At 66.2% G+C, this 24,579-nt stretch overlaps 1 protein-coding gene across 9 annotated transcripts in view; it reads left to right on the top strand.

Moving 5' to 3' along the window:
• The window catches only part of MEGF6 (multiple EGF like domains 6), a 39,336-nt gene extending 16,801 nt beyond the window's left edge, over positions 1–22,535 (top strand). For 2 of the 9 annotated variants that reach the window (XM_057529056.1, XM_057529048.1), the window contains exons 4-34: positions 352–474; positions 2,186–2,308; positions 2,658–2,795; positions 3,852–3,971; positions 4,295–4,417; positions 4,945–5,121; positions 5,486–5,617; positions 6,369–6,497; positions 8,121–8,249; positions 8,899–9,033; positions 9,110–9,244; positions 11,680–11,805; positions 12,830–12,961; positions 13,095–13,223; positions 13,351–13,482; positions 14,044–14,172; positions 14,262–14,390; positions 14,578–14,706; positions 15,080–15,208; positions 15,513–15,641; positions 15,834–15,962; positions 16,045–16,173; positions 16,564–16,692; positions 17,194–17,322; positions 18,318–18,446; positions 18,712–18,840; positions 19,075–19,203; positions 19,291–19,419; positions 20,027–20,155; positions 21,532–21,579; positions 21,904–22,535. In XM_057529056.1, the coding sequence (XP_057385039.1) occupies positions 352–474; positions 2,186–2,308; positions 2,658–2,795; positions 3,852–3,971; positions 4,295–4,417; positions 4,945–5,121; positions 5,486–5,617; positions 6,369–6,497; positions 8,121–8,249; positions 8,899–9,033; positions 9,110–9,244; positions 11,680–11,805; positions 12,830–12,961; positions 13,095–13,223; positions 13,351–13,482; positions 14,044–14,172; positions 14,262–14,390; positions 14,578–14,706; positions 15,080–15,208; positions 15,513–15,641; positions 15,834–15,962; positions 16,045–16,173; positions 16,564–16,692; positions 17,194–17,322; positions 18,318–18,446; positions 18,712–18,840; positions 19,075–19,203; positions 19,291–19,419; positions 20,027–20,155; positions 21,532–21,579; positions 21,904–21,962 (3,896 nt within the window). In that variant the 3' untranslated portion in view covers positions 21,963–22,535. The remainder of the gene's footprint in view (positions 1–351; positions 475–2,185; positions 2,309–2,657; positions 2,796–3,851; positions 3,972–4,294; positions 4,418–4,944; positions 5,122–5,485; positions 5,618–6,368; positions 6,498–8,120; positions 8,250–8,898; positions 9,034–9,109; positions 9,245–11,679; positions 11,806–12,829; positions 12,962–13,094; positions 13,224–13,350; positions 13,483–14,043; positions 14,173–14,261; positions 14,391–14,577; positions 14,707–15,079; positions 15,209–15,512; positions 15,642–15,833; positions 15,963–16,044; positions 16,174–16,563; positions 16,693–17,193; positions 17,323–18,317; positions 18,447–18,711; positions 18,841–19,074; positions 19,204–19,290; positions 19,420–20,026; positions 20,156–21,531; positions 21,580–21,903) is intronic. The other 7 variants (XM_057529060.1, XM_057529083.1, XM_057529066.1 and 4 more) reach the window with 7 other exon arrangements.
• Positions 22,536–24,579: the final 2,044 nt, after the last annotated feature.

Genomic DNA, 24,579 nt, shown 5'->3' with positions numbered 1-24,579 from the left:
TCAGGAGTGTGGGTCAGGGTCTGAGGGGCCGAGGCCAGCAATGAGGGCAGAGTGGCACCGGGTCACAGGGCTGGGGGCTCCGACAGGAGAAGAGGCACTGGGGGAGCTGGCCGTGAGCCCGCTGCCTGACCAGGGCTGGCCTGGCCGGTGCCCTGCTGTCTTCTCTGGAGTTGTTTGGGGATGCCCGGGGCTAATCTTACCCCTAGTCCACTGCCCAGCCCGTCAGGCCAGAGCAGGAGGGGTGAGAGCTCCAGGTGGGGGCCTCACGAGCGGCCCCGGAGAAGGTACCCCGAACTGCCGGAGCCCCCCATCTCTTCCCTTTGCCTCCGTGCCTCCTGGCTGTGACCGTAGGGAGAAACCCGTGTACGGACCGGAACGGTGGCTGCATGCACACGTGCCGGGCGCTCCGGGGCCTTGCCCACTGCGAGTGCCATGCAGGATACTGGCTGGCAGCGGACCACAAGGCCTGCGAAGGTAAGACGCCCTCCCTGCCCTCGGGCTGGCCCAGGTCAGCTGTGTGGGGCTCGCCTCCTTGCGTCCCCCTGCACCAGCCTATGGACGTGGGACGGCCCCTGTTGTCACCCTTGGATGACCTGGAATGACGCAGGTTTATATCCGGGGCTGGGGGGCAGGGTAGGGGTGGAGGGTAGAGAGGAGGGGCCGGAACCCAAGGAGCTGCTCCCAGCAAGAGTCTCATGTCGGCAGGAAGGCAGATCTCAGGTTGCCTTGTTATTTTTATACGTTTCTCGTGTTACCTAAGTAGTACCTGCTCGTTAGGGAAACAGGAAAGGGTGAGGGAGGAGAGAGGAGGAAGCATCACCGTGACCCGGGTGGCATCCCCGTGTCGGCTTCCAGGTGTCTCTACAGCTTGTTTGTTAGTGGGCACACTTAGCATCACCCCAGAGCCCGGTCGGGCGCAGCTTTCTGGAACGTGCTCCGACCTCCTGGCTGCATGGGTGTCCGCTATGCGGTGTTGGTTAGTTACCCAGTCACGGGACTCGGGTGTCCCTGCTCCTCCCTCTTACAGGCGGCTCTGGACGAGCAGCCCTGGGGAAGGGTCTGTGCGCATCCCCCGTAACTCTGAAGCGATGCGGTGTGTCCAGGGCAGGCAGCAGTCATTTTCCCAGGCCTCCTGCCACGTGGCCGTCAGAGAGACGCGGCCCGCAGCTGTGGAAGCTTGTGGTTCCCTCAGCAGCAGGAAAGCGTTTTAGGCATCGTTGCCAATGTGGCGGGCACGTCCTGGCACTCTGGATGCAGGTGGCTTCAGAGGGTGCAGTGGGAGACGGGGCTGAGGGTCAGCTTCGTCCCATGGACTCTTAGGGGTGGGACCAAAGCAGTTGTCGGGGACACTGGGATTTGGTCCTGAGGCCAGTGCCACGTGGCTGCGGGGAAGAAGCTGGTAGCCTCTCCCTGGATGTCAGCGTGCGCTTTCTCCGGCTGGCCCCCCGAGGCTGGTGGTAAAAGGCCCCTCTTGTGCCCGGCCCTGGATGGGGGGAGGCTTGGCGAGAGCGGGACATGCACACCTCAGAGACCGCGGGCTCAGAGAGGCAGAGCCCCTCCTCGCCTGATGCTGCTGGTGGGGCCTGAGCCCAGACTTCCAGCCATGCCTTCCTCGCCCTGGGAGGGAGCTCGGCTCTGCACCTGGAGTGTGACGGTGAAAACACAGGCACTCAGAGGGAAGGCGGGAGAGGGCCCTGGGGCCCTGGGCCTGACCCCTCGGCAGAGACCAGCCCTGGGGCCCTGGGCCCTGAGCCCTCGGCAGAGACCACCCCTGGGGCCCTGGGCCCTGAGCCCTCGGCAGAGACCACCCCTGGGGCCCTGGGCCCTGAGCCCTCGGCAGAGACCACCCCGGGGGCCCTGGGCCCTGAGCCCTCGGCAGAGACCACCCCTGGGACCCTGGGCCCTGAGCCCTCGGCAGAGACCACCCCTGGGGGCCTGGGCCCTGACCCCTCGGCAGAGACCACCCCTGGGGGCCTGGGCTCTGACCCCTCGGCAGAGACCACCCCTGGGGGCCTGGGCTCTGATCCCTCGGCAGAGACCACCCCCGGGGCCCTGGGCCCTGACCCCTCGGCAGAGACCACTCCTGGGGGCCTGGGCCCTGACCCCTCGGCAGAGACCACCCCTGGGGGCCGAGTCTCTCAGGCCAGTGGCCCAGAGCCCCCAACCCCCCATGTCTCCCACCCAGATGTGGATGAATGTGCCACAGGCCTGGCCCAGTGTGCCCACGGCTGCGTCAACACTCACGGGTCCTTTAAGTGTGTATGCAACGCAGGCTACGAGCTGGGTGCCGATGGCCGGCAGTGCTACCGTGAGTGGACAGTGGGCGATAGCACCACGGGGCGTGGCGGTGCCTGGGGGGCAACGCGGCTCCCCAGTCCCAGCCCGCCACGGCTGCCGGCTCGCTTTGGCCGAGGGGCAGAGATTCCTTGTCAGTCAAGGGCAGTGCTGGGCTTGGGGGCTGCGTGTGGGCCCCGGGAGGGTGGGAGGAGGACGGGAGACCCCAGGAGGACAGAGGGTTCCAGAGCCCGCCTGGCCCAGGAGCTCTGTGCTGCCTGTTTCCCAGCAGAGTGGCAGCGGCTGGGGCCGGGAGGACCGTGCCGGCTCGGGGCGTCACCCCGGCCCCTGTCCCACGTCCCGGGCGGCGGGTCTCGCCGCAGGGATCGAGCTGGAGGTAGTGAGCAGCTGCGAGGCGGACAACGGCGGCTGCTCCCACGGCTGCAGCCGCACCAGCTCAGGGCCCGGCTGCACCTGCCCCCGCGGCTACGAGCTGGGCGAGGACCAGAGGACGTGCATTGGTGCGAGCCGCCTCCCTCCCGAGCGCCCCGCCCCCGAGCCAGGGGCTTGCTGCTGCCCTGGGTCTGCGCCTGGGTTTGATGCCATGACGAGGACGCTCCCTCCCATCACCCCCAGTCCTGCCCCGGGGGGAGGCGGGAGCGGTACGAGGGGGCCTAGTGCGAGGCAGCATCGCGACCCACGCTGCCAAGCGCCCGCCACACCTCCACCTCTGCTCAGCCACTTGGTCAAATGCCCACGTGCCGGGAGTAGCACCCGAAACACTGTGGTGTGTGAGCACCCCCTCTGCACGGGAGCCCCGCTTCCGAGATGGCTCCCACTACCCTCCAGCCCCCAGGCTGCCCCCAGAGCAGGCGGGCGGCCCCGGGGCCGTGACCTGTGTCTTGCGTGTGTCTGTGTGTGCAGGACCAGGACGTGTGCATGTGTGATTGTGTGCAAGGACATGCAACTCACATGCAGGTGTGTGCGTGGTTGTGTGCATGGGGTTGTGTGCATGGGGTTGCGTGAAGGTGTGTGTGGGTGCCTGCAGGTATGCATGGGCTGTGTGCAGCTATGCGTGTGGTTCTGTGCAGGTGTACGTGTGGTTGCAGCTGTGCGTGAGGTTGTGTGCAGGTGTGCGTGTGGTGTGTGCAGCTGTGCATGTGGTGTGTGCAGGTGTGCGTGTGGTTGTGCACAGGTGTGCGTGTGGGTGTGTGGTTGTGTGCAGGTGTGCATGTGATTTGTGCAGCTCTGCGTGTGGTGTGCAGGTGTGCATGTGGTGTGCAGGTGTGTGTGATTGCAGCTGTGCATGTAGTTGTGTGCAGGTGTGCATGTGGTTTGTGCAGCTCTGCGTGTGGTGTGTGCAGGTGTGCGTGGTGTGTGCAGTGGCGCGTGTGGTGTGTGCAGGTGTGCGTGTGGGTGTGTGCAGCTGTGCGTGTGGGTGTGTGCAGGTGTGCGTGTGGTTGTGTGCAGGTGTGCGTGTGGGTGTGTGCAGGTATGCACACACTGGTGTGCTGTGGAAGGGTGCACATGCGGGCGGGCGCCTGGGTGCCAGCCGGGCTGTGGTGTGTGCCCCGCAGATGTCGATGACTGTGCCGATTCCCCGTGCTGCCAGCAGGTTTGCACCAATAGCCCTGGCGGCTACGAGTGCAGCTGCTATGCCGGCTACCAGCTTGGCGCCGACGGCTGCAGCTGTGAGGGTGAGCGCTAGGCAGCCGGGTTGGCTGGGGAGTGGGTGCTGGTTGAGCACCTGCCATCAGCAGGGCTGTGGGGACCTGCCCACTCCCTCCCCCGCCTGAGGTCACTGTCTTTTCCTCGGGCTGGGCCTGCACCCCTGGCTGCTCTCAGCCTGGCCTCCCTCAGGCGGTGCACCCCGTCCCTCTGACCCTGGGGACAGGAGGATGGCTGTGGTGTGCGTATCACCCAGCAGGCCCCTGTGCCGTGGGCAGGGCCGGGGCAGGAGGGGCCCCCGAGGCCCCGACCCCCGGAGGACAGGTGCCAGCGGCCCTGGATTTGCCCACAGACGTGGACGAGTGCGCCTCCGGCCGTGGCGGCTGCGAGCACCGCTGCACGAACCTGGCCGGCTCGTTCCGGTGCTCCTGCGAGGACGGCCACCTGCTGGACGAGGACCGCCGGGGCTGCAGCCGTGAGTCTGCGGGGCGCCACGGGGACCCCACCTTCCTGGCTGGACGGAGCCCACTTCAGTCCTGCCTCTCGCTGTGGGACAGGCCGGGGGCAGCAGGGTTCGGGGGAGGGGCCGGACAGACAGGCGCCCCCAGGCAGGGTGTTACTCAGGGGCCCTGGAGTCGGCTCCTGCCCCGCCCAGGTGAGAGCAGGGACATCGTTCCCGGGACTGAGGACAGCGTCCAGAGGGACAGAGAGCTGTTCCTGTCCCCACACCCACTCCTTGCTCAGGGTCCCGAGGGCCAGCAGGGGGGCCGCGACAGCCGGGGGAGACGTGGCTTGGGTCAGGACCTCAGAGCCCGGAGTCTCCTCTGTCCTGAGAAGTAGGGTCAGGAGTGCAGCGGGCATGTCCCGGGTGGCTGGGGTGAGGAAGGGCCCCGGGGTGGGGCTCAGGCCCAGAGCTGCCTCTGGGCACCGAGGGGCAGGGAGTCCAACCCTGGGGCGGCTGGGTGGGCGGCAGCGGCTCAGGGCCCTCTGTGCTCCGCCCAGCCCTGGAGGTGCCCGAGGTGGGCCTGGACGGCCACCTGCCCCTCGTGCGGCCCCTCCCGCACGTGGCAGTACTCCAGGACGAGCTGCCCCACCTCTTCCAAGATGACCACGTCGGGGCCGAGGCGGAGGAGGAGGAGGAGGAGTTGCGGGGCGAGCACACGTTGGAGGAGAAGTTTGGTGAGAGGTGGGCCCGTCCCCAGGGCTTCGGTACCAGTGCCCCCTCAGGCCCGGCTGCCGCCCACCCTGCTGTCTTGGGTGTGAGGAAGGGCTCCCATGAGGGCCTCGCTGGACCACGGCGCAGAGAGGCCAAGCTGCTTGGTCAGTTTGCCCAGCACGCCCGGGGCTGAGCCTGGGATGGGGCCACTAGCTCTCTGCTTAGGGCGCTTCCCAGCCCCCCATCTGGGTCCCACGTCTCCGCTCGCCCATGTGGGGCCTTCACAGCCTGAGGACGTCCCTTGTGCCCCCTTCTCTGGCCTGATGCTGGGTGGGGTCCAGGGCCAGGGGTCAGGCTCTGAGGCCCCTCTCCCGCTGTGTCCCCCAGTCTGCCTGGACGACTCCTTTGGCCCAGATTGCAGCTTGACCTGCGCTGACTGCAGGAAGGGGGGGACCTGCCTCCCCAGCCTGCGTGGCTGTGATTGCCCCGATGGCTGGACCGGGCTCGTCTGCAGTGAGGGTGAGGCTGCTGTGAGGGCAGGGTGTGGGCGGGGCCCCTGAGCCCCAGGACCTGCGCAGCCCACACAGTTTACGCCTCCCCGCCGGCCCTGGGCAGGGGCTCCACAGGTCCATCCGTTCACTCGTTCACTCATTCATTCAGGGTCTCTTGGCTTCCTGCTCCGTGCCAGGCCCTGTTCTAGGCGCTGGGAGACCCCAGGGGCTAGCAGGGCCTGGTGTCTGCCCCTTACAGATGTCACGGTGGATGGGGGTCCGGCGACAAGCCAACAACTAAGACATAAAGGGGTCTGATGAAGAGCAGCGAGCGGGTGGGCCAGTCATGCCCAAGTCCCAGTGGGGAGAGGTCACCTCCCCAGGCCACGCACCAAGTTGATAGCCAAAGCACATTTGAAAGCTGCTTTCCCAGGCTCTGTCCAGAGCCTGTCCACTCCCTGCCCAGCGACCCCAGTAGTCTCAAGGACCGTAGTGACCGTCTCTGAGGGTCTGCCAGTGACTGACTCTGAAAGTGTTGGTCGAGAAGGTGGACGTGTCAGAGTTCAGAGGGAGAGGGTGTGGCGATTGATTGGAGATGTCTGCCATGCCCGTGGGCAGGGGCAGGGAGCACGAGTGCCGTCGGGTGCTGCTCTGGGAAGTTGCTTTTGAACTGTGTGGCTCGACACCCAGGAGGGTGTCTCAGTGTCTCTGGAGGGGCTTCTGGGCCCCGAGTCCTCCTGCGGACCAGTGACCCTTGTGCTTCTCTGTGTCCCTTGCAGCTTGTCCCCCAGACACCTTTGGGAAGAACTGCAGCTTCTCCTGCAGCTGTCAGAACGGCGGGACCTGCGACCCTGTGACGGGGGCCTGCCGCTGCCCTCCGGGTGTCAGTGGAGCCCACTGTGAGGACGGTGGGTGCAACCCTCCAGGGTTGTCCTCTGGGTGGAGGGGAGGGGTGGGCACTACCTCTCAGCTCCTAGTCCCCTTCCTTCTGGGTGAAGGATGAGGCCCTTTAGTGGAAGAGGCATTGAGTTTTCTACATCTGATGATTCTCCCGGGGCCTGACTATAGCAGGTGGTGAGGACTTGTTGGAAGAATAGCACTTTTGTAACAGGGTCCCCGGGAAGGTAGTGAGCTCCCTGTTCCTGGAAGCATTCAAGGAAAGCTATATGATGGCTGGGTGGGATTTGCAGAAGGGAGCACGCCTGGGCTGCATAGGACGACATTACCATCCTTTTTAACTTGGAAGTTGCAACATTTCTGGAGGAACTAGAGTCCACATAAGTTTCCCAGGTGCTTGATGCTTCATCTTAAAGTCTTCAGAACTTTAAGTTTCTGCTTCTTTTGCTGGCGGATGTAGCTAACATATCAAGGACTTCCCGCCTTAGCAGTGGATGGCAGCAATCGGTGGACCTGTCCCCAGTGCCTGGGTGGCCCGCAGGAGCTCTGTGGGGCAGGTTTCTAAGTCCCGGGGTGGCCAGGCAGGGCTTTCCACCCCCTCCCTCTGGTCACCTTCTCGGCTTGGTTAACGTCCCTGCCTATCTTCCCCTGCGATCTGCCATCCCTGTTCTGCTGAGGCTGAAAGCCCACTGCCTGTTGGGCGCTGTATGTGTGACGGGCCCTGAACGGACCCCAGGGACTCCTGGCAGATAAAGTGTCTGCATTTTAGTGCTTCCGCTCATGACGTGGTGTGGCTTCCCCGGGACCTGGTCTCAGTCGGGGTCCTGGGGGTAAAGTGTGCCCGTGCAGGTGAGCTTGAGGAGGCTCGTCCCAGTTCTCAGGGGCCCCGTACTAGTCTCCTAGACTCCAGGTGCCCCGGGCTCGTGGCTGCTTCCCCGCAGTCCGTGCCTCTGTCTCACCGTGGCCTCCTCTTCTTGTCTCCGGCCTCCCTCCCCTTTCTCTTCTAAGGACACTGGTTGGGTGAGGCCTGCTCCGTCGGTGCAGGATGGCCCCACCTGGTGATCCTGGTGGTTAGGATGTGGACGTACCTTGGGGTCACCATCCAGCTCCCTGAGGCCCTTCAATAGGCAGGGCGGGGGCAGGACAGAGCTGGAGGGGAGCGTTTTGGGAAGGAATGCCAGGGCCCTGTCCTGGCCCTGGGCCCCCGAGCTTAGGCCCGTGTCCTTCCCTCTGTGAGGTCCAGAGGTCAGGCTAGGTGACCACCGAGAGACAGACGTCAGGACGCTGCAGGTGCCGGTCAGACGAGGAGGGTGGGCTTTCTTTGAGCGTCTCCCATGTGTGTGCTGGGGACGTGCTTGGTGTCCCGCTCTGGCCGCCATCCAGGCCACAGACCCTAGGGGCACGGGCCAGCCAGGGCAGATGGCTGCATCCATGGGGTGCACCTCGCGGCTGCTCTGCCCTCGGGATGCCCTTGCCCCCCACCCGGGACCCTCCCTGTCTTGGGGGCAGCGTCCTCAGGCTGCTGGTGGCCCAGGCCTCTCCTGACTCCTGTGCTGGTCCTGGGGCCCCTTGGAGCATCTCCTCGGGGGGCGGCCATGTCCGGGTGGGCAGTCAAGAGGCTCCCCTTCCCCCAGGCTGCCCCAGAGGCTTCTACGGCAAGCACTGCGGTAAGAAGTGCCACTGTGCCAACCGGGGCCGGTGCCACCGCCTCTACGGGGCCTGCCTCTGCGACCCGGGGCTCTATGGCCGCTTCTGCCACCTGGGTGAGTCCCACTGCCTGCTGGCCGCCCGTGTCCGGGGGGCGGGGCCACAGCGTGGGCCGGGCGCTTCCTGCCCGCGGTCCAGCTTGTGTTGGACCGTCACCGTTCACAGGTGAGGATGCGGGGGCTCAGCAAGTGCCCCGGCTGGGGTGTGGGGTCTGTGGGCTCAAAGCCACGTCCTCGGGACTGCACTGGCCGCCAGGGCGTCTGGCCGGGTGGGCGGTACCAGCCCCAGCCAGGCTGGTGGGTGGGCTGAGCGTGGGCAGGGGCAGGCCTCCCTCGGAAGCTCCAGGGCACAGAGCTCCAGCACATTCCTGGCAGCAAGTCCTGAGCCCCCGGTGGGGTCACCCCGCTCTGCGTCCATAGACACCTGGGATGCGAGAGGCGGTGGGACGCTGGCGAAAAGCAAGCAGGCTTCCTCCTCGCAGCTCTTTGTAAAAGGATTGTATAGAGGGAGGCAGTGAGGATCCCGAGCGTTTCCTGGCTGGGAAGTGCCTCTCTGACCCTGTTTCTCATCTGTGGAATGGGCACAAACCAGCGGCTCTGCGTGGGGTCCCGGACGCAGCTCGGTGGAGGGGGCCGGAGACCCTGGGCTGGGGAGGGTGGGCGCTCGCAGTGGGCAGGCCCCCTCACGGTTGGTTCTGGGGTGCAGCCTGCCCACCGTGGGCCTTCGGGCCGGGCTGCTCGGAGGAGTGCCAGTGTGAGCAGCGGAACACGCGCGCGTGTGACAGGAGGGACGGCAGCTGTGCCTGCAAGGCGGGCTTCGGGGGCGAGCGGTGCCAGGACGGTGAGTGCAGGGCTGTGGCGGGAGGGCCTCAGGGCCGGCGGAACCCTGCAGACCCCTCTCCCCTCTCCCCCTGCAGAGTGCCAGCCGGGCTTCTTTGGGCCAGGCTGCCGGCAGGCGTGCACCTGCCCCCCGGGGGTGGCCTGTGACCCCGTCAGCGGCCAGTGTGGGAAGCAGTGTCCTGCCGGCTACCAGGGGGAGGACTGCGGCCAAGGTGAGCGGCCAGCCCTGGTGTGCGGGTGGGGTGCAGGTTGTCTGGCCCGTGCCGGGCGCCGGGCACCGGAAGTGCTGGTCCTGGCGGCACCTTGACCTGCCATGTCCCCACCCTGGTCACGCGGCGGTGACTCAGCCACAGGTCTGCCTGTCTCTGTGCACCCGAGAGGGCAGGAACTCGTGTGTGTGTGTGTGTGTGCATGCATGTGCACGCACGTGCGGGGCGGCCTGGAGAAGGACCAGTGCCTCTCCAAGATCGTCCCCTCCCTCCCTCACTTGCTCACTCATGCTATCACAGAACGCACTAAGCGAGCTTTGTGCTGGAAGCTGGGCCAGGGGGCTCCTTCCTGGTGGGTCTGAGCGAGCGGGACAGAGGCAGCTGCTCCCGAGGGTGGTGGCTCGGAGCAAAGTCTGGGCCGGAGGTGCCGGCGTGGGGCGCGGGTGGCGACCAAAGGCCCTCCACGTGGATGCCCGGGCCGGGGGGCGGCATGGGTGGGCACCAAGCACGGGCGAGGCTGGAGGCTGGGGGCCCCTCGTTTACATGGGGAGCCCTCGCTCTGAGCAGTGGGGCTGCCGTGGCCCCCGACGGGGCGCAGGCAGGTTGGGGCCTCCCTTGGCGCACTGTCCTCACCCGTCCGCCGGGGGGCAGGTGGGAGCCGAGGGGGCCTGCGGTGTGACTGGTGTGACCCCGACCGGGGCAGCGGCTCGAGTCCCCCTCAGTCAGAGCCGCCCGCCCAGCTGCCCCTAAGTGGCCTGGGGGCCACCACCCAGCCCCAGCCGAGGGGTGGGTCTCCCCTTGCACTCCGGCCTGGCCCCTCCCACTGAGTGTTGCTCCTGGAGACCCCCGGGGTGATCCCACTGAGGGCTCTCGGGTCCCCTTGGTACAGGAGGGGAGTGTGTAGGGCTCGGAACCCAGCCTGGAAACCACCCTGCCGCCCGCAAGCCTGACCTCCGCTCTGAGGGGCTCTGTGGTCCCAGGGGCCTTCAGTAGCCCCGAGCATGTGTCTCATCCATGAAACACCCCAGGAGCTGGTGGGCTCAGGCCCCCTGACTCCGCCCGACTCCCCGTCCCCCCAGACGCTCACGTCCCCTGCGCTCCAGCACACGGCAGGCCTGCCTGCACCTGCCCTCTTTGGCGGCCTGTGTGCTGAGACAGGAAGGGCCTTCACCCCCAGCCCTTCCCTGCTGGTTTTCTTTGTCTTTCTTTTCCTTTTTTCTTTAAAAGCCTCCAGGGCCCCAAGGATGAGCCACAGGAAATGACACACATATTTTTACAGCAATAATGGGCTCCCCGCTGCTGTTAGGTCTGGAAAGTATTAACCCCCAAACACGCGTCTGCCCCCAGTCAGTGGAGCGGGGTCTCCCCTAGGTGGCGGGACAGCTCCATCCGGCCCCGCTGGGCCTCCCTGCCCACCCTGGTCCGCACTGCGTGGGTGCCTGTGTGCGTGTGCAGCACCCCATCGCCTGCTGCGTGTGTGTGCTGCACCTGGCCATCTGGTGCGTGCCTGCGCTGCACCTGCGGTCCAGTGGGCGGGCCTGTGCCCCTGGTGGGACGTGGGTGGATGCCCGCACGGCATGGGCCCTCACGGCGACAGTTCACCAGGGTGTGTCCTTTGTCTGGAGCCCATCTCGGGGCCCAGGGAGACCCCAGGCCTGGCGCCCCCCCACCCCCTGACACCTCATGCCCCTCAGGCAGGGAGCGTCCTCAATTCTCAGCCCCGCTGGGTGTTTGGGTGCAGGGCGGGCTCTGATTCTTTGGTGTGGAGGGTGCCTCAGCCCGCCCTCTCCAGGTGCCGTGCTGGCCTTCCTGCGCTGGGAGCTTTCCCTCCAGCAGCACTGGGGCGGCCGCACGGTGCTGGGGCTGGCAGGCCCCTCCCTCCACCGTGTTGCCTCCCCAGCCAGGGCAGGTGTGAGGTCTGGCGCGGTGCCCTGCAAGCCCACCAGAGCAGCCACCGCAGCCCTCACGGGTGGGGCGGGGCTCCGTGGCCCCTGCATTCTTTCCCGAAGCCCTGCTGTGGGCCCAGAGCCGCCTGGCCGCTCTCATTCCTGAACATGGGGGTGACCAGCAGGGGGTCCCCAGGGTGGACCAAGGTGGGAGGAGGGCAGAGCCAGCCCTGCCCCCCGCTCTCCAGGGTCCTGGCTGCCCGCCTCCCAAGCCCTGCTGGCCTGTGGTCTCCAGGCCGCCCCTCACCACCGCTCCCCAACGCAGGTCAGCCCAAGCAGGCCCCTCCTTGTCCTGCCCCGTGTACCCCGTCTCCTGCCCACTCCCATGACCGCCCTCGTCACCCAGGGGACCCCGGCTGTGTCCAGCAGCGCTGCTGGGGCAGGGGGCAGGGGGCAGGTGCCGGGGGCAGGTGTCCGGGGCAGGGTGGGGCCTCCAGGGGAGGCGGGCAGCTCCCCGTGGTGATGGCTGAGGCCCTCCGCTCCCTCCCGCAGAGTGCCCGGCCGGGACGTTCGGCAGGAACTGCTCAGGCTCCTGCTTCTGTGAGGGGGCCCCCTGCGACCGGGTCACGGGGCAGTGCCTGTGCCCTCCTGGGAGGACCGGGGCTGACTGTGGGGCAGGTGAGTGGCAGCCATGTCCCAGGGTCTCCTAACCTCCCTGGGCTGCATGACTCCTGGCCGTGTTTGGGGAGCCCAGCCTGGATCCCATTTGGGGACCCCAGCCCCGGGCTGTGTTTGGGGAGCCCAGCCTGGATAACATTTGGGGACCCCAACTCTGGGCTGTGTTTGGGGACCCCAACTCTGGGCTGTGTTTGGGGACCCCAGCCCTGGGCTGTGTCTGGGGAGCCCAGCCTGGATAACATTTGGGGACCCCAACTCTGGGCTGTGTTTGGGGACCCCAGCCCCGGGCTGTGTCTGGGGAGCCCAGCCTGGATAACATTTGGGGACCCCAACTCTGCGCTGTGTTTGGGGACCCCAGCCCCGGGCTGTGTCTGGGGAGCCCAGCCTGGATAACATTTGGGGACCCCAACTCTGGGCTGTGTTTGGGGACCCCAGCCCCGGGCTGTGTCTGGGGAGCCCAGCCTGGATAACATTTGGGGACCCCAACTCTGGGCTGTGTTTGGGGACCCCAGCCCCGGGCTGTGTCTGGGGAGCCCAGCCTGGATAACATTTGGGGACCCCAACTCTGGGCTGTGTTTGGGGAGCCCTGGCCTCAGCCCTGGAGCCCTGCAGACCCCAGGCCAGTCCACAGCAACTGCGAGAGCTCACAGCAACCAGCCTTGGGTCTGGACGTGGGCGTCTGCGGCTGCCCTGTGGCCATGCCCACGGAGGGTGCACGCACTGGGAACTGTCAGCCGTGGAGACAGGTTGACCAGCGGCCCCCAGCCCTCCCCGGGCCTGTGGCTTGTCCTCTAGGCACCTGTTCACTCTGGGTGCCCACCTTTTGCCTGTTGAGCCATTCTAGGGCAGGGGCTCCCTTTCTGGGGGTGGACGCCCTGTAGCCTGCAGCCCGTGAGGAGGCTGGGGGTTCCCGTGACCCGTGCCTCTCCCTCCTCCGGGACAGCTCAGGTGGGAACAGAAGTTCCTGCTCCCCGATGGGCCCAGCAAGGCCCCAGGGGAGACTGACTGGCTGTGGTGGGGCTAGATTGTCCTGAGGGTCGCTGGGGGCTCGGCTGCCAGGAGATCTGCCCGGAGTGCGAGCACGGTGCCTCCTGTGAGCCTGAGACCGGAGCCTGCCTGTGCCGCCCTGGCTTCATGGGCAGCCGCTGCCAGGACAGTGAGTGCCCGCCGCCCTGACCTCAGCCCCGCCTGCAATCCCCGTGTCCCGCCCCTGTGTCCTGTACCCGTGTCCCCCTGCCCCCGGCCCCGAGTCCCCTGTCCCCAGCACGCTCACCCTGCCCTCCCTGCAGCTTGCCCAGCAGGCTGGTTTGGGCCCAGCTGCCAGATGCGATGCTCCTGCATCAACGACGGGCTCTGCCACCCGGTGACTGGCCGCTGCAGCTGCGCCCCGGGGTGGACCGGCCTCAGCTGCCAGAGAGGTAGGCGGCCTGATGTGCAAGCGTCCCTGCCCTGCCCTGGGGAAGCCTCCGCCCAGGCCCCGGGGAGGGCCCTGGACCCCAACGTGGCTGTGGTCACCTGCACAGGGTGACCCGGCCCCTGTCGCAGCCTGTGACAGCGGCCACTGGGGACCCGACTGCAGCCACACCTGCAACTGCAGCGCAGACCACGGGAGCTGTGACGCCGTCAGCGGCCTGTGTCTGTGTGAGGCCGGCTATGTGGGCCCGTGGTGCGAGCAGCGTGAGTCCCAGCCCAGCCCGCACACGCGTGCACACGTGCACATGCGCAGACGCACACCCGCACGCGCACACACGTGCACACGTGCACACACATGCATACACACACGTGCACATGCCCAAGTGTCGGGGACCTAGTCCTGCCCTCCTGTCCCCGGACAAACAGGGAATTTCCTCGCCTGAGCCCACCCCCCTCCCTCCCCAGCCTGGACCAGGCTCCACCCTCCCACCTGCCTGGGCCCAGCAGAAGGCCCACCTGGAAGAGCAGGGAGAGGTGGGGCAGTTGCACCCCACAGGACACCTGGCACCTGGAGGAGGGGAGGAAGATGTCTGCTAAGGACCGAGGGCCTTGCCCTGGCCGGGTTGGTGGGTCCGGGTGGGCCTGGGGCTCCCTCCTCCCCAGGGCTTGGGGCTCGGTTCCTAGCTGGGGGACGGTTGCAGAGGCCTTGGGTATGGAGGGGCTTCTCCCGCCCCACAGTCCCGGGCCCTGGCCGGGTGGTGGTGGACGCCTGGGGAGGATTGGGTCAGGCCCACCGTCCCCGCAGCTGATGGTCTGGTGTCTCAGGGTGTCCCCAGGGCTACTTCGGGCCGGGCTGTGGGCGGCAGTGCCAGTGTGAGCACGGGGCAGCCTGTGACCATGTCAGCGGGGCCTGCACCTGCCCGGCCGGCTGGAGGGGAACCTTCTGTGAGCGCGGTGAGCCAGGGTGCAGGCCGGGGTGGCCGGGCGTGTGGGTGGGGACCCATGACCCCTGGCCATCTCCCATCACCGCCCCCTGCCTGCAGCCTGCCCGGCCGGCTTCTTTGGAGTGGACTGCCACCACACCTGTGACTGCAGCACCGGGGTGCCCTGCGACGCCGCGAACGGCTCCTGCCTCTGCCCTGCTGGCCGCCGGGGCCCCCGCTGTGCCCAGAGTGCGTGAGGTCCCCATCAGCCCTGGGTGCTGCCCATTAGGGTTAGGGTCAGTCCTTATCTGTGGCCACCCGGACTGGTGCCCAGGCCAGAGGGAGGGGCAGATGGACCACAGCAGCCTGGGACCATCTGCTGCAGCGCCCCCCGGGGTCCGTCCCCCCGGCCCCTGACCGCCCCTCTCTCCTGCAGCTTGCCCAGCCCACACGTACGGCCACAACTGCAGCCAGGCCTGCTCCTGCTTTAATGGGGCCTCCTGTGATCCTGTCCACGGGCAGTGCCGCTGTGGCCCTGGCTGGATGGGGCCCACCTGCCTACAGGGTAAGCCCTGCCCAGGAGTCTGGGGCCAGGCAACGTGCTTGCCCCTCCCTGGGCCGTGCAAGGTCACATGGTGTGGGGCGCGAGGTGGGCATACAGCTCCCTGGGAATGGAGGACAGGGAGGGCGGGGCCCATGCCCCTGCCATGGGGCACCTGGGGAGGGGAGGAAGGCTTAGGACCACACCCTTCAGCCCTGAGCCCCCCGAGGCTGGGCAGGTGGGCCCGGGGAGCCGTGGAGCAGGTTGTCCTAGAGGCAGCTCTAGGTCCCTGCCCTTTGGGGCGGGCCTGCAGATCCAGTGGGCTGGCCCTCCGAGGGCTCAGGCCCCCGGCCTGGCTGGCGGGGATGCTGCAAGTCACTTCTCTCTCCGTCCCCAGCCTGTCCCGCGGGCCTCTACGGTGAGGACTGTCAGCATTCCTGCCTCTGCCAGAACCAGGGCACCTGTGACCCTGTCTCAGGCCACTGCACCTGCCCAGAGGGCTGGGCTGGGCTGGCCTGTGAGAAGGGTGAGCGCTGGGCGGGCGGAGGAGAAGGAGGGACCCTGGGGGTCTGGAGCCCAGGGCCAGCGCCCCAGTGTGCCTCGGTGCAGCCCCCTCCCCCTGTGGCTGCCTGGTGTTGGGGGTCAGGGTCCTGGGGTGTGGCCTGCAGTGTGACCAGCCCACTGGGCACCCCTTCCTCCCAAGGACACGGGATCCGAGGCTCTGGGTGCAGGAAGCAGGGGCGGGACGGGGGTGTCCTGGGTCCCAGGGGCATCGCCCTGCTCCAGGGCTGGACCCTCACCGGTCTCCTCACATGTCCCCGCCTCTGCAGGGTGCCTCCCGGGGTTCTTCGGAGCCGGCTGCCAGCACGTCTGCGGGTGCCTCCACGGCGGCCTCTGTGACCGGCACACAGGCCACTGCCTCTGCCCGGCCGGCTGGACCGGGGACAAGTGCCAGAGCTGTGAGTGGGGCGGGTTAGGGCCCCCTCCAGTGTGGCCTCATGCCAGGGTGTGGAGGCCTCCCCGGGGTGGGCAGTTGCCAGGCAGGGGGCAGGGCTGTGGGCTGAGCTCCCGGGGCCTCCCCGCCTCTGTCCAGGGGGCCGCCCCGAGCAGGACTCAGCCACCCGCCCGCCCGCCCGCCTCTTTCCCCGCAGCCTGTCCCAAGGGCACGTTCGGGGTTCGCTGTGAGGGGCACTGTGCCTGCCGGCGGGGGGCCACCTGCCACCACGTCACTGGGGCATGCCTCTGCCCGCCGGGATTGAGGGGCTTGCGGTGTGAGAATGGTGAGCCCCCAGCTCCGCTGGTGCTCCGGGTGGGGTTGGGCCCTTCACACGGTGACCCCTCCGGGCCCACGCCCCCCTGCAGCCTGCCCGCCCGGCTGGTTTGGAGAGGCCTGTGCCCAGCGCTGCCAGTGCCCACCCGGCGTTGCCTGCCACCACGTCACCGGGGAGTGTCACTGTCCCCCAGGCTTCACTGGGCCCAGCTGTGAGCAGGGTAGGTGACCAACCTGGCGGGCCCTGGGGCAGGGGGTGGCTCAGGCCACACGTGCCCCTGTGCTGGGCCCCAAACCTCTACCCGCAGGAGGGGATCCGGGAGGTGACTCCTGGGAGGACGCTTGCTCCAGGCAGGGCCGGCACCGACCCCCTGCCTCCTCACCCCAGCCTGCCTGCCCGGCGCCTTTGGGGAGAGCTGTGGGCAGAAGTGCCAGTGCCCCGGCGGGAACCAGGCCTGCCACCCTGCCTCGGGGGCCTGCGCGTGTGCCGCTGGCTACCACGGTGCTGCCCATGCTGCCCGCTGGGCCCTCGGGAAGGATGACGTGGGAGGTGGGAGGTCAGGGGCTTTGGAGCCCCCCTGGCCCCTGGCAGCTGGCCCCTCCCCCTGCAGGGTGCCCGCCCGGGCGGTTCGGGCCCGGCTGTGAGCAGCTGTGTGGGTGTCTCAACGGGGGCTCCTGTGACGCAGCCACAGGGGCCTGCCACTGCCCCTCTGGGTTCCTCGGAAGCGACTGCGGCCTCGGTGAGTGGCCAGCCTGCGGGCAGGACAGCCCCTGACCACCCCCCTTCTTGGGCCCGCCCCCCGGGGCCTGGCCGCAGGCTGGGCTAAGCTGGGGGTTCCGTGTGACCAAAGCATCCCTGCCGGCCAGCTCTGCCTGGCTGTGTGCTGTGCCCCCGGCTCAGGCCGTGTCCACCAGGGGCCATGCAGAGGCCAGCCGGGCATCCTGCCGAGAGAAGGGCCTTTCCCTGAGCCAGGTGGGGCCTTTCCAATCATCTGGAATCCTGGCTGGGCTGGCGGGGTGGGTGGGGGCCACCGTGAGTCACTTGTGGTAGCGCAGGCCGGCCCCCAGCAGAGCCAGCGGGCAGGGGGCGGGGCAGCAGGCAGCCCCGCCCCATCTGGACAGACACGGGAGTCTCCCCAACCCGCCCCACCCCCCGGCCCATCCCGCCCCATCCCGGGTTGACACGGCGGAGAGAGGGGGAACCAGCCTGGAGTGGCCACCCTCCCACTTCCTCCTGGCAGCCTGTCCACACGGCCGCTTCGGCCCCCGCTGTGTCCACGTGTGCGGGTGTGGGCAGGGGGCGGCCTGTGACCCCGTGACCGGCACCTGCTCCTGCCCCCCTGGGAGGACCGGCGTCCACTGTGAGCACGGTGAGAGCCTGCTCCCCTTCTGCCTTGGGTACTTCACGGTGTCACTCCGTCAGCCTCGGGGGGAGGGTGATGGGGTGAAGCCCTGGGGTCACTGGGGGAGAACTGGGTCCCCACCGTTAATCCCCCAAGTGCCCTGAGGCTAAGAAGTGAGGGTCTAGCTTGTGTTGACAGCAGCGCCCACTCAGGTCATCGGGTCATCCAGTAGCACCCCATGCCTTGCCTTGACCTGTGACCCCAAGGCCCAGGCCATCAAGTGACCTGTGGCCAGTGGGGGATGAACACATTCTGACCCAGAGCCAACCCCCCAGCAGGAGGGGTCAGGCGGCTGTTTCGTCTGAGGACGGAGCCAGCCTTCTGGCTGATGTCCTCTTGGGATGGGGTCCCTCTGGCCTTTCTACCAGGCCCTGTGGCCAGGGACCCCACCTAGAGGGAGGCCTGGAGCACAGCCCATGGTGGGGAGACGGGGCGGTCCCTGGGGACAGTGGTGGGGGCTCATGCTTACGGTGGCATGCATGGTCCTCAAGGCCCTGCTTGGCCTGGCCCTGCACCCTGGTGGGTCTGAGCCCCCTGCCGCCCTCTGGTCCTCATCAAGGGGCCGGTCACACTCCCCTAGGCCCGCAGGGAAGGACGGTAGCCATGGGTCAATCAGCGTGTGAACAGGGGCCACCTGGAGTGCAGGGTTGCCCAGCCTCCTCTGTGCTACCACCTCCAGGAAGACTTCCCTAACCCCCTCCCGCCAGCTGGACAGGCACTCACAGCCCCTGGAGGGCCCTGGTCCCTTTCGTCCTGTGTTATCCTCAGCGCCGATCAGGCCCGGCATCCGCGGAGGGTAGATGAACGGGCAGGACGTTGTTGGTGTTGTTTTCTGGCGCGTGTGTGCCCAGGGGGCAGGGACTGGTTCTGAGAGGCCCGGGGAGTGTTTGTTGAATGACTGTCAGATCGGGGGGGTGCGTCCCTGGGCCAGAGCGCTGAGCAGCGCCCGACTCTGTCCCTAGGTTGCCCCCAGAACCGGTTTGGTGCGAACTGTGAGCGCGTGTGCTCCTGCAGAAACGGGGGCCTGTGTCACGCCGCCAACGGCAGCTGCTCCTGCGGCCTGGGCTGGACGGGGCTGCACTGCGAGCTGGGTGAGGGTCCGTCTGGGACAGCCTGGGGGCCACGTCGCCGCGTGAGCTGCAGGGGAGCGAGGCCGTACCCGGTGTGGTGGTGGCGGGGTGGGGGGCCCTAGGCTCCCGAGGAGGCCCGTAGCTCGAGGGCGTTTGCGGGGGCCGCAGGCTGCCGTAGGGCCGGGCGAGACTGCCGGGCTCGCGCGCATCAGGCTGGTGCCCAGGGGCCAGCGCCGTGCCCCTGCTCTCCTGTGGCGGGAGGCTGACCCGCCAGGCCTCTCCCCAGCCTGCCCCGCTGGGCGCTACGGTGCCGCCTGCCGCCTGCAGTGCTCCTGCCGCAACCACGGCGCCTGTGAGCCCTCGTCGGGCGCCTGCCACTGCGGCCCCGGCTTCTACGGCCAGGCCTGCGAGCACCGTGAGTCGTGGGGTCGGCCCCTGTCCCGGCGTCCGCTCCTCCGCTTTCCGTGTCACTCCCCGCGGGGGGCCCGATGAGATGAGGCCTGACCCCAGCTTCGGTGGGGCTCCCGGGGCAGAGGTCCCGGCTCAGGGCCGGGCCTGGGTGGGAGGAAGGGGGAGCTGGGCCCCTGACCCGGTCCGTGGCTCACTCTGGGCAAACTGAGTCAGGAGCTCCAACCCGGCTCTCCCTCAGCCTGTCCCCCTGGCTTCCACGGGGCTGGCTGCCGGGGGACGTGCGAGTGTCAGCACGGCGCCCCCTGCGACCCCGTCAGTGGCAGGTGTCTCTGCCCTGCCGGCTTCCGCGGCCAGTTCTGCGAGAAGGGTGAGTGCCCCGTGCGCCCACGTGCTCCCATCCGGCCCCTCACCCTGGGTGCGGGACAGGTGACGCTAAGCCCGCTGCCCCCACCAGGGTGTGAGCCGGGCTCGTTTGGAGAAGGCTGCAGCCGGCAGTGTGACTGCGAGGACGGGGTGCCCTGTGACCCCGTCACCGGCCACTGCCTATGCCCCCCGGGGCTCACAGGGGCCACCTGTGACCTGGGTGAGTCTGGGGTCCCGCTTGGTGGGGGGCGTGGGGGCGGGTCTCTGTCAGGGGCGTCGACCGTGTTGACGGAGCCCCATCTGTGCCACGGTGTGGCCTGGGCACCGGGCCCAACCCGTCCCTCTGCAGGGCACCCAGCACGGAGCTCCTGCTCGGGGCTGTCAAGGCCAGTCCTGCCCTCTGGCCCCCACCTGAGTCCCCGGATAGCCTCTCCCTTGGGTGTGGGCTGCAGGCCTAGAGAGAGGCCCCAGTTAGATGGGAAGGAAACGCGCCAGCCTCCCAGACGTGCCAGGGGAGGAGGCGCCGGCCCTGGGGGCTCCACACACGTCCTCGTGGCTCTTGGCCCTCTTGCCCTGGAGGGAGCATCGCTGACCGCCAGCTCCCCTTTGCCGGCCGGGGGCTGGGCGGGAAGGCAGGGCAGTGATTCTGGGCCCGTGCCTGGCGCCTGGCGCTTTCCCATGGGAGATCTCCTGCAGGACAGGGAAGCTAAGGCCCCAGGTCCTTGCTCCTGCACATCCCCCACGGGGTGGCCCGAAGCCTGGGGTCCCGGCCCCAGGCAGACAGGAGTGGCACTCAGGCCCGTCTCTCCCGCGTCTTGTGCCCTCAGGCTGCAGCAGGGGCTTCTTCGGGCCAGGCTGTGCCTTGCGCTGCTCCTGCGGGGGTGGGGCTGACTGCGACGCTGTCAGTGGGCAGTGCCACTGCGTGGACGGCTACATGGGGCCCATGTGCCAGCAGGGTGAGTCAGGCTCGGGGGAGCAGAGGGAGGACCCTGTGCTGGCTGGGCCAAAGGTCACCAGCCCGGCGCAGTGCCCATGGCATCTGCAGGCCTCTGACGGGCCAGGTGTGAACCTCCAGCCCTTGGACCATGGGGCCGGACTTGGTCGTGGGCCAGCCTAACGTGCCCTGCTGACTCCAGGCCCAGACAGCGGCTGGGGTGGGCTCAAACTGCAGAGGGCGGAGCCCCCACGGGCAGGGCTGGATGATCCAGCGTGGGTGGGCGCAGACACAGCCCACCGCCCCACCCCTTCCTCGCCCTGCGTGTGTGTGAACCAGGGCACGACGGTGCGCCGTGCATGCGTGTGCAGTAACACAGGCGTGTGCTCCGGTCTGTGCACGCTAGCACCTGCGTGTCCCAGTGTGTGCGTGCCAGTGCCTGTGTGTGCTCCCATGCACACGTGTGCTTCCCGGCATGCCTGTGCTCCAATGCATACGTGTGCCTGTGGGCACCCACGGGCAGGGTCGGGGAAGGTGCCGTGATGGCAGCGTGGCCTCTCAGCCCCCGAGGCTCTGGGGGAATGTGCTGTCTGCAGGCAGAGCTCGGGGTGCCCTGCCCCTCCGGCCAGCTGTGCCCCTCTGGTGTCCCCTGGTCACCTCCCCCAGGCCCAGCCTGCTCCTGGGAAGAGGCAGCACCAAGAGGTCGTGTCTGCTAAGGGAGACCAGAGGCTGGCTTGGGGCCTGTGCCGGGCAGGCCCTGAGATGGGGTGAAGGGGAAGCCAGGCTGTGAGCGGGGATTCCAGTCTGGGCTCCTTGGCTTGGGGATCCCAGACATGGTCTTCATATTGTGTGTGCATCTTTTTGAGCCTCGTCAAGGCAGCCCTGGCCCCAGACTGTTAAGCACCTTTAGGGGAGGGATCCCACCTCCCGCAGAGGGGTGGGGTGGGGCAGGTGGAGGCAGAACCTGGGGGGCTGGTGCTGGGATGAACGCTGTCCACGGCGGCACCTGGTGGTCAGGTGTGGTACTGCGCTGCATGCGTCCTGGGCGGCCTTGACCTTTAGCGAGGGTCAGGAGCTGGGGATTCACCTGCCTGAAGCCCCGTCTGCTTGAGCAGAGTCCTGCTAGGAAGGAGGACAGGCAGGGCCTCACTGCCCCCTGTCCTGGAGTGGACCCTGCTTGGTTCTTCCCCATCCAGCCCGAAGTCCCACCTCCCGGCCTCTCTTCCGGCAGGCAGGGCTGGGGACTTTCATTTGGGGAGGGGGAGAGCCCCATCATTTGCATAGGAGTGAGGCGGGGAGAGGCCATGCAGGGTGGGAGTGGGGGTCCCTGCAGGCCTCGCTGCCCCGTTTCTGTTGCCCACCAAAGGGTGGGGCAGTAGCATGTCTATCTGCCTTCAGGTGGGCCCTCCCAGTTCCCTGAGACCGCATCCCCAGCCCTGGGCCCAGGTAAGGGGGCTGGGGACATCCCCACATTGCCAGGAGGGTGGCATTTGGTGGCATCGCGTGTTCGTTACCAGCAGACTAAGGCCAGAGGAGGGACGAGGATTGGGCACTTGCGTGGGATCTGGGCCCCACTGGGTGGCGGGCATTCCAGGACCTGGACCTCAGAGGTGAGGCGTGGGGGGCAGCTGGGGAGTAGCGGCTGGGCTGTCTCCCCCCTCTGTCGGGCTGGAGCTGGAAGGACAGGAGGGGAGTCCTGAACCCAGAGCTCTGAAAACTTGGAGAGTTTCCACCTCCCCGGGCTGACCTGCTCTTCTCCTGCCCCTTCAGTGGCTTCACAATCAGCCTCTCACCGCCCCGGGCTCAGCAGCAGCGCAGAGAAGCACTAGCTCAGGGGCAGCCCCCGCCGAGGCCCGTCTCCCAGGGGCCGCTGAGAGGACCCAGGGGCCTTGGTGACCACTGAGGAGGGACGCCGGGGGCCGGGACTCTGGCCCCGCCCTTGTCTCCGAGGCCTGGGGACAGTCGTGCAGCTGCAAGGATCGTCTGGCCACGAGGACGGAGGCCCTGCCCGGCCGGGCTCTGCAGCACCGGGGCACCAGCGCGGGGACCACAGTGTGGAGGAAGCCCCCCGACCGGCGCCCTGGGGTGGGACTGCGGGCAGGTGTGGGTGCAGGTGTGGGCGTGAGGCCCCCTGACCTCGGAGCAGGTTCTTCTGGTGCTAGGCCCGGGGACTGCTGCAGCTCAGCCTGTTTACCTGCAAACAGCTGGGCCGTATTTATAGAAAGGTATTTATGGGCAGCCAGACATGCCCACTGCACCCCTGGGCGCTGGAGGGCTGCCCGCCTCCTGCCCAGCCCGGGAAGCCCTGACTCGGGACTGCGGGGCCCTGAGGGGCCTCTGGCTGGGCGCTTCGGTACCATGTGAAACCCAGGAAGTTAAGAAAGGAGCAGCCACTTCCTCAAGGCCTGTGTGTTCACTGCTTCGTGTGGGCCCCGCGGGGTGGCCTCCTGGGCCTGCCGGCATGAGTGCGCCTGACCAGAGAGGCCCATTTGGCCCCTGTGCCCCTCTGGGGACAGGGGTGCTACACAAGCAAAGTTGGGGTCTATCCCAGTTCCCGGTGCTCTGGAGGGGCATGGTGTCCCGAGACCGAGGAAGCCCTGAGTCCTAGAGCCTGCATGGGGGAAGCATGGCCCCGAGGGGAGGAGGGCAGGGGTGCTGTTGGGGGCAGCCTGGGCACCCCCCTACTCCTACCCCTGCCCTATCTTCAGGGTAGAGCCAATGGGGAGGGCTGGACCCAGATTGTCACGCCGGACACTTAGGTCTGGGCTGTAGCCCCCTCTCCCCTCCCCTCCAGCACCAGCCCAGGTAGCTGATGCCTCCAAGGGCAAAGGATCTCATGGGGCAAAATAGGGTGGGTTCTAGAAAGCCCTGTCCCCTTAGACAACTAGTGAACAGCCAGTAGCAGAGGAAACCGAATTAATGGGCCACCGTGTTAAGACTCGGAGGTACATAAATATAATCCATACCCTGCAAGGGGTTGGGGATGGTGGTGGTAATGTGATGCAGGAAGAAGCAGGCCGAGAAGGACCAGCGTCAGGACTGAGCGGGAGGTGAGGGAGCTGGAGTCGGAGGGAGGGCGGCAGGAATCAGGCTGAATAATGGGTTTTCCAGCTCAGGACACTCCCAGGAGGCAGCGTGGAGGCTGAGAGAGAGAAGATACAAAGGAAAGATCGGAAGAAATGGACAAGGGAAGTGTTAACACCCGTGTGTCTGAAGTCCTAGAAGAAGAAGGTAAAAACCATTGACACAAAACAGCAAGTTCTCAGGTCCAAAGCTGGATGATCTCAGATGGAAAGCACTCAAGGTGCAAATAAAATAAAATAAAAAAGCCCTAGTCCAAAGAACTTACAGAATACTAGTGGCAAGGAGAAATTCTACAATGCCCAGAAAAAACAAACAGGAGTCAAGAGTGACATATCTGACTCCACAGCAGAAACACTGAAAGCGAGAAGATGGTGATGTTGATTTCAAAATGTTGAAGAAAAGATGTTGAAATTTGAATTTCATGGCCTTGAATCATGTGTCCTGCTAAACTGTCATTGAGATGCAAAGTGGATGTTTATTCTCAGGTGTCCAGGGCCTCGGTGGGCACCGCGCTAGAACCAGACGTGAAAATACACTCAGAGAAGTTTCCCAGCAAGAAGGGAAAGTGTGAGATAGTCCCTGCATTTCCCATATGACCTAGTGATTAAGAGAATCAAAACAATCACAGCAGAAGCCAGGTGAGGTGGGAGCTGAGGCAGGTGGGGAAGAGAAAGACACTGATAAAAGGAAACCAAACCCTAGTGCAGTTGGAGCTGAATAAGAAACTGTGGCCTCCGCAAAAATGCTGGCAGGATGTTTAACTTTCAAGTGGGAGGGAATTTCACCTCTCCAGTGGAAGGCAGGAAGGAAGGAAACGTCAAGCAGAATAAGAAAGTAGATTAAAGCCTGATTGAAGTTGTTACAGATGATCAAAAATCAGATCCCTAGACTGCATTAAACATTCTTCAACAGCATTTTATTTACAAAAGACATACCTGGAAGGACAGAAGTATAAGCGTACAAAGTAAACAGAAAGAAAGCCGGGCCGTGAGTTTTGCTATTTCAGGGTGAAAAGCATCATATGTGACTGTATGTAAATATACACACATACGTGCACCAACAGTCGAGGCTCAGATTCGTAAAGCAGTGGTGGGTGTAACAGGCGGAAATGATTAAACTGGTGATTTTAATATGCTATTTACAAAAGCCAATACAAAAGCAAGACAGCAATGATAACGTTTTAATCATCTTTACACACATGCTGTGTATACCTATGCTTATATTCATTTATTTATATTCATATATATACACATCTATGTTTAAGTCTATGAACTTCACACTCAACGAATGGAGAATAACGGAACATTTAACAAACCTAAAATTCCATCTTTGAAGAGTAATAAAGAAGAATATTCTAACAAG

The sequence above is a fragment of the Balaenoptera acutorostrata genome, chromosome 1 (assembly GCF_949987535.1).
Source record: "Balaenoptera acutorostrata chromosome 1, mBalAcu1.1, whole genome shotgun sequence".
In the NCBI taxonomy this organism is placed as follows: Eukaryota; Metazoa; Chordata; class Mammalia; order Artiodactyla; family Balaenopteridae; genus Balaenoptera; species Balaenoptera acutorostrata.
Note: the sequence above shows the minus strand (reverse complement) of the source record. Positions and strands in the feature narration are given on the sequence as shown.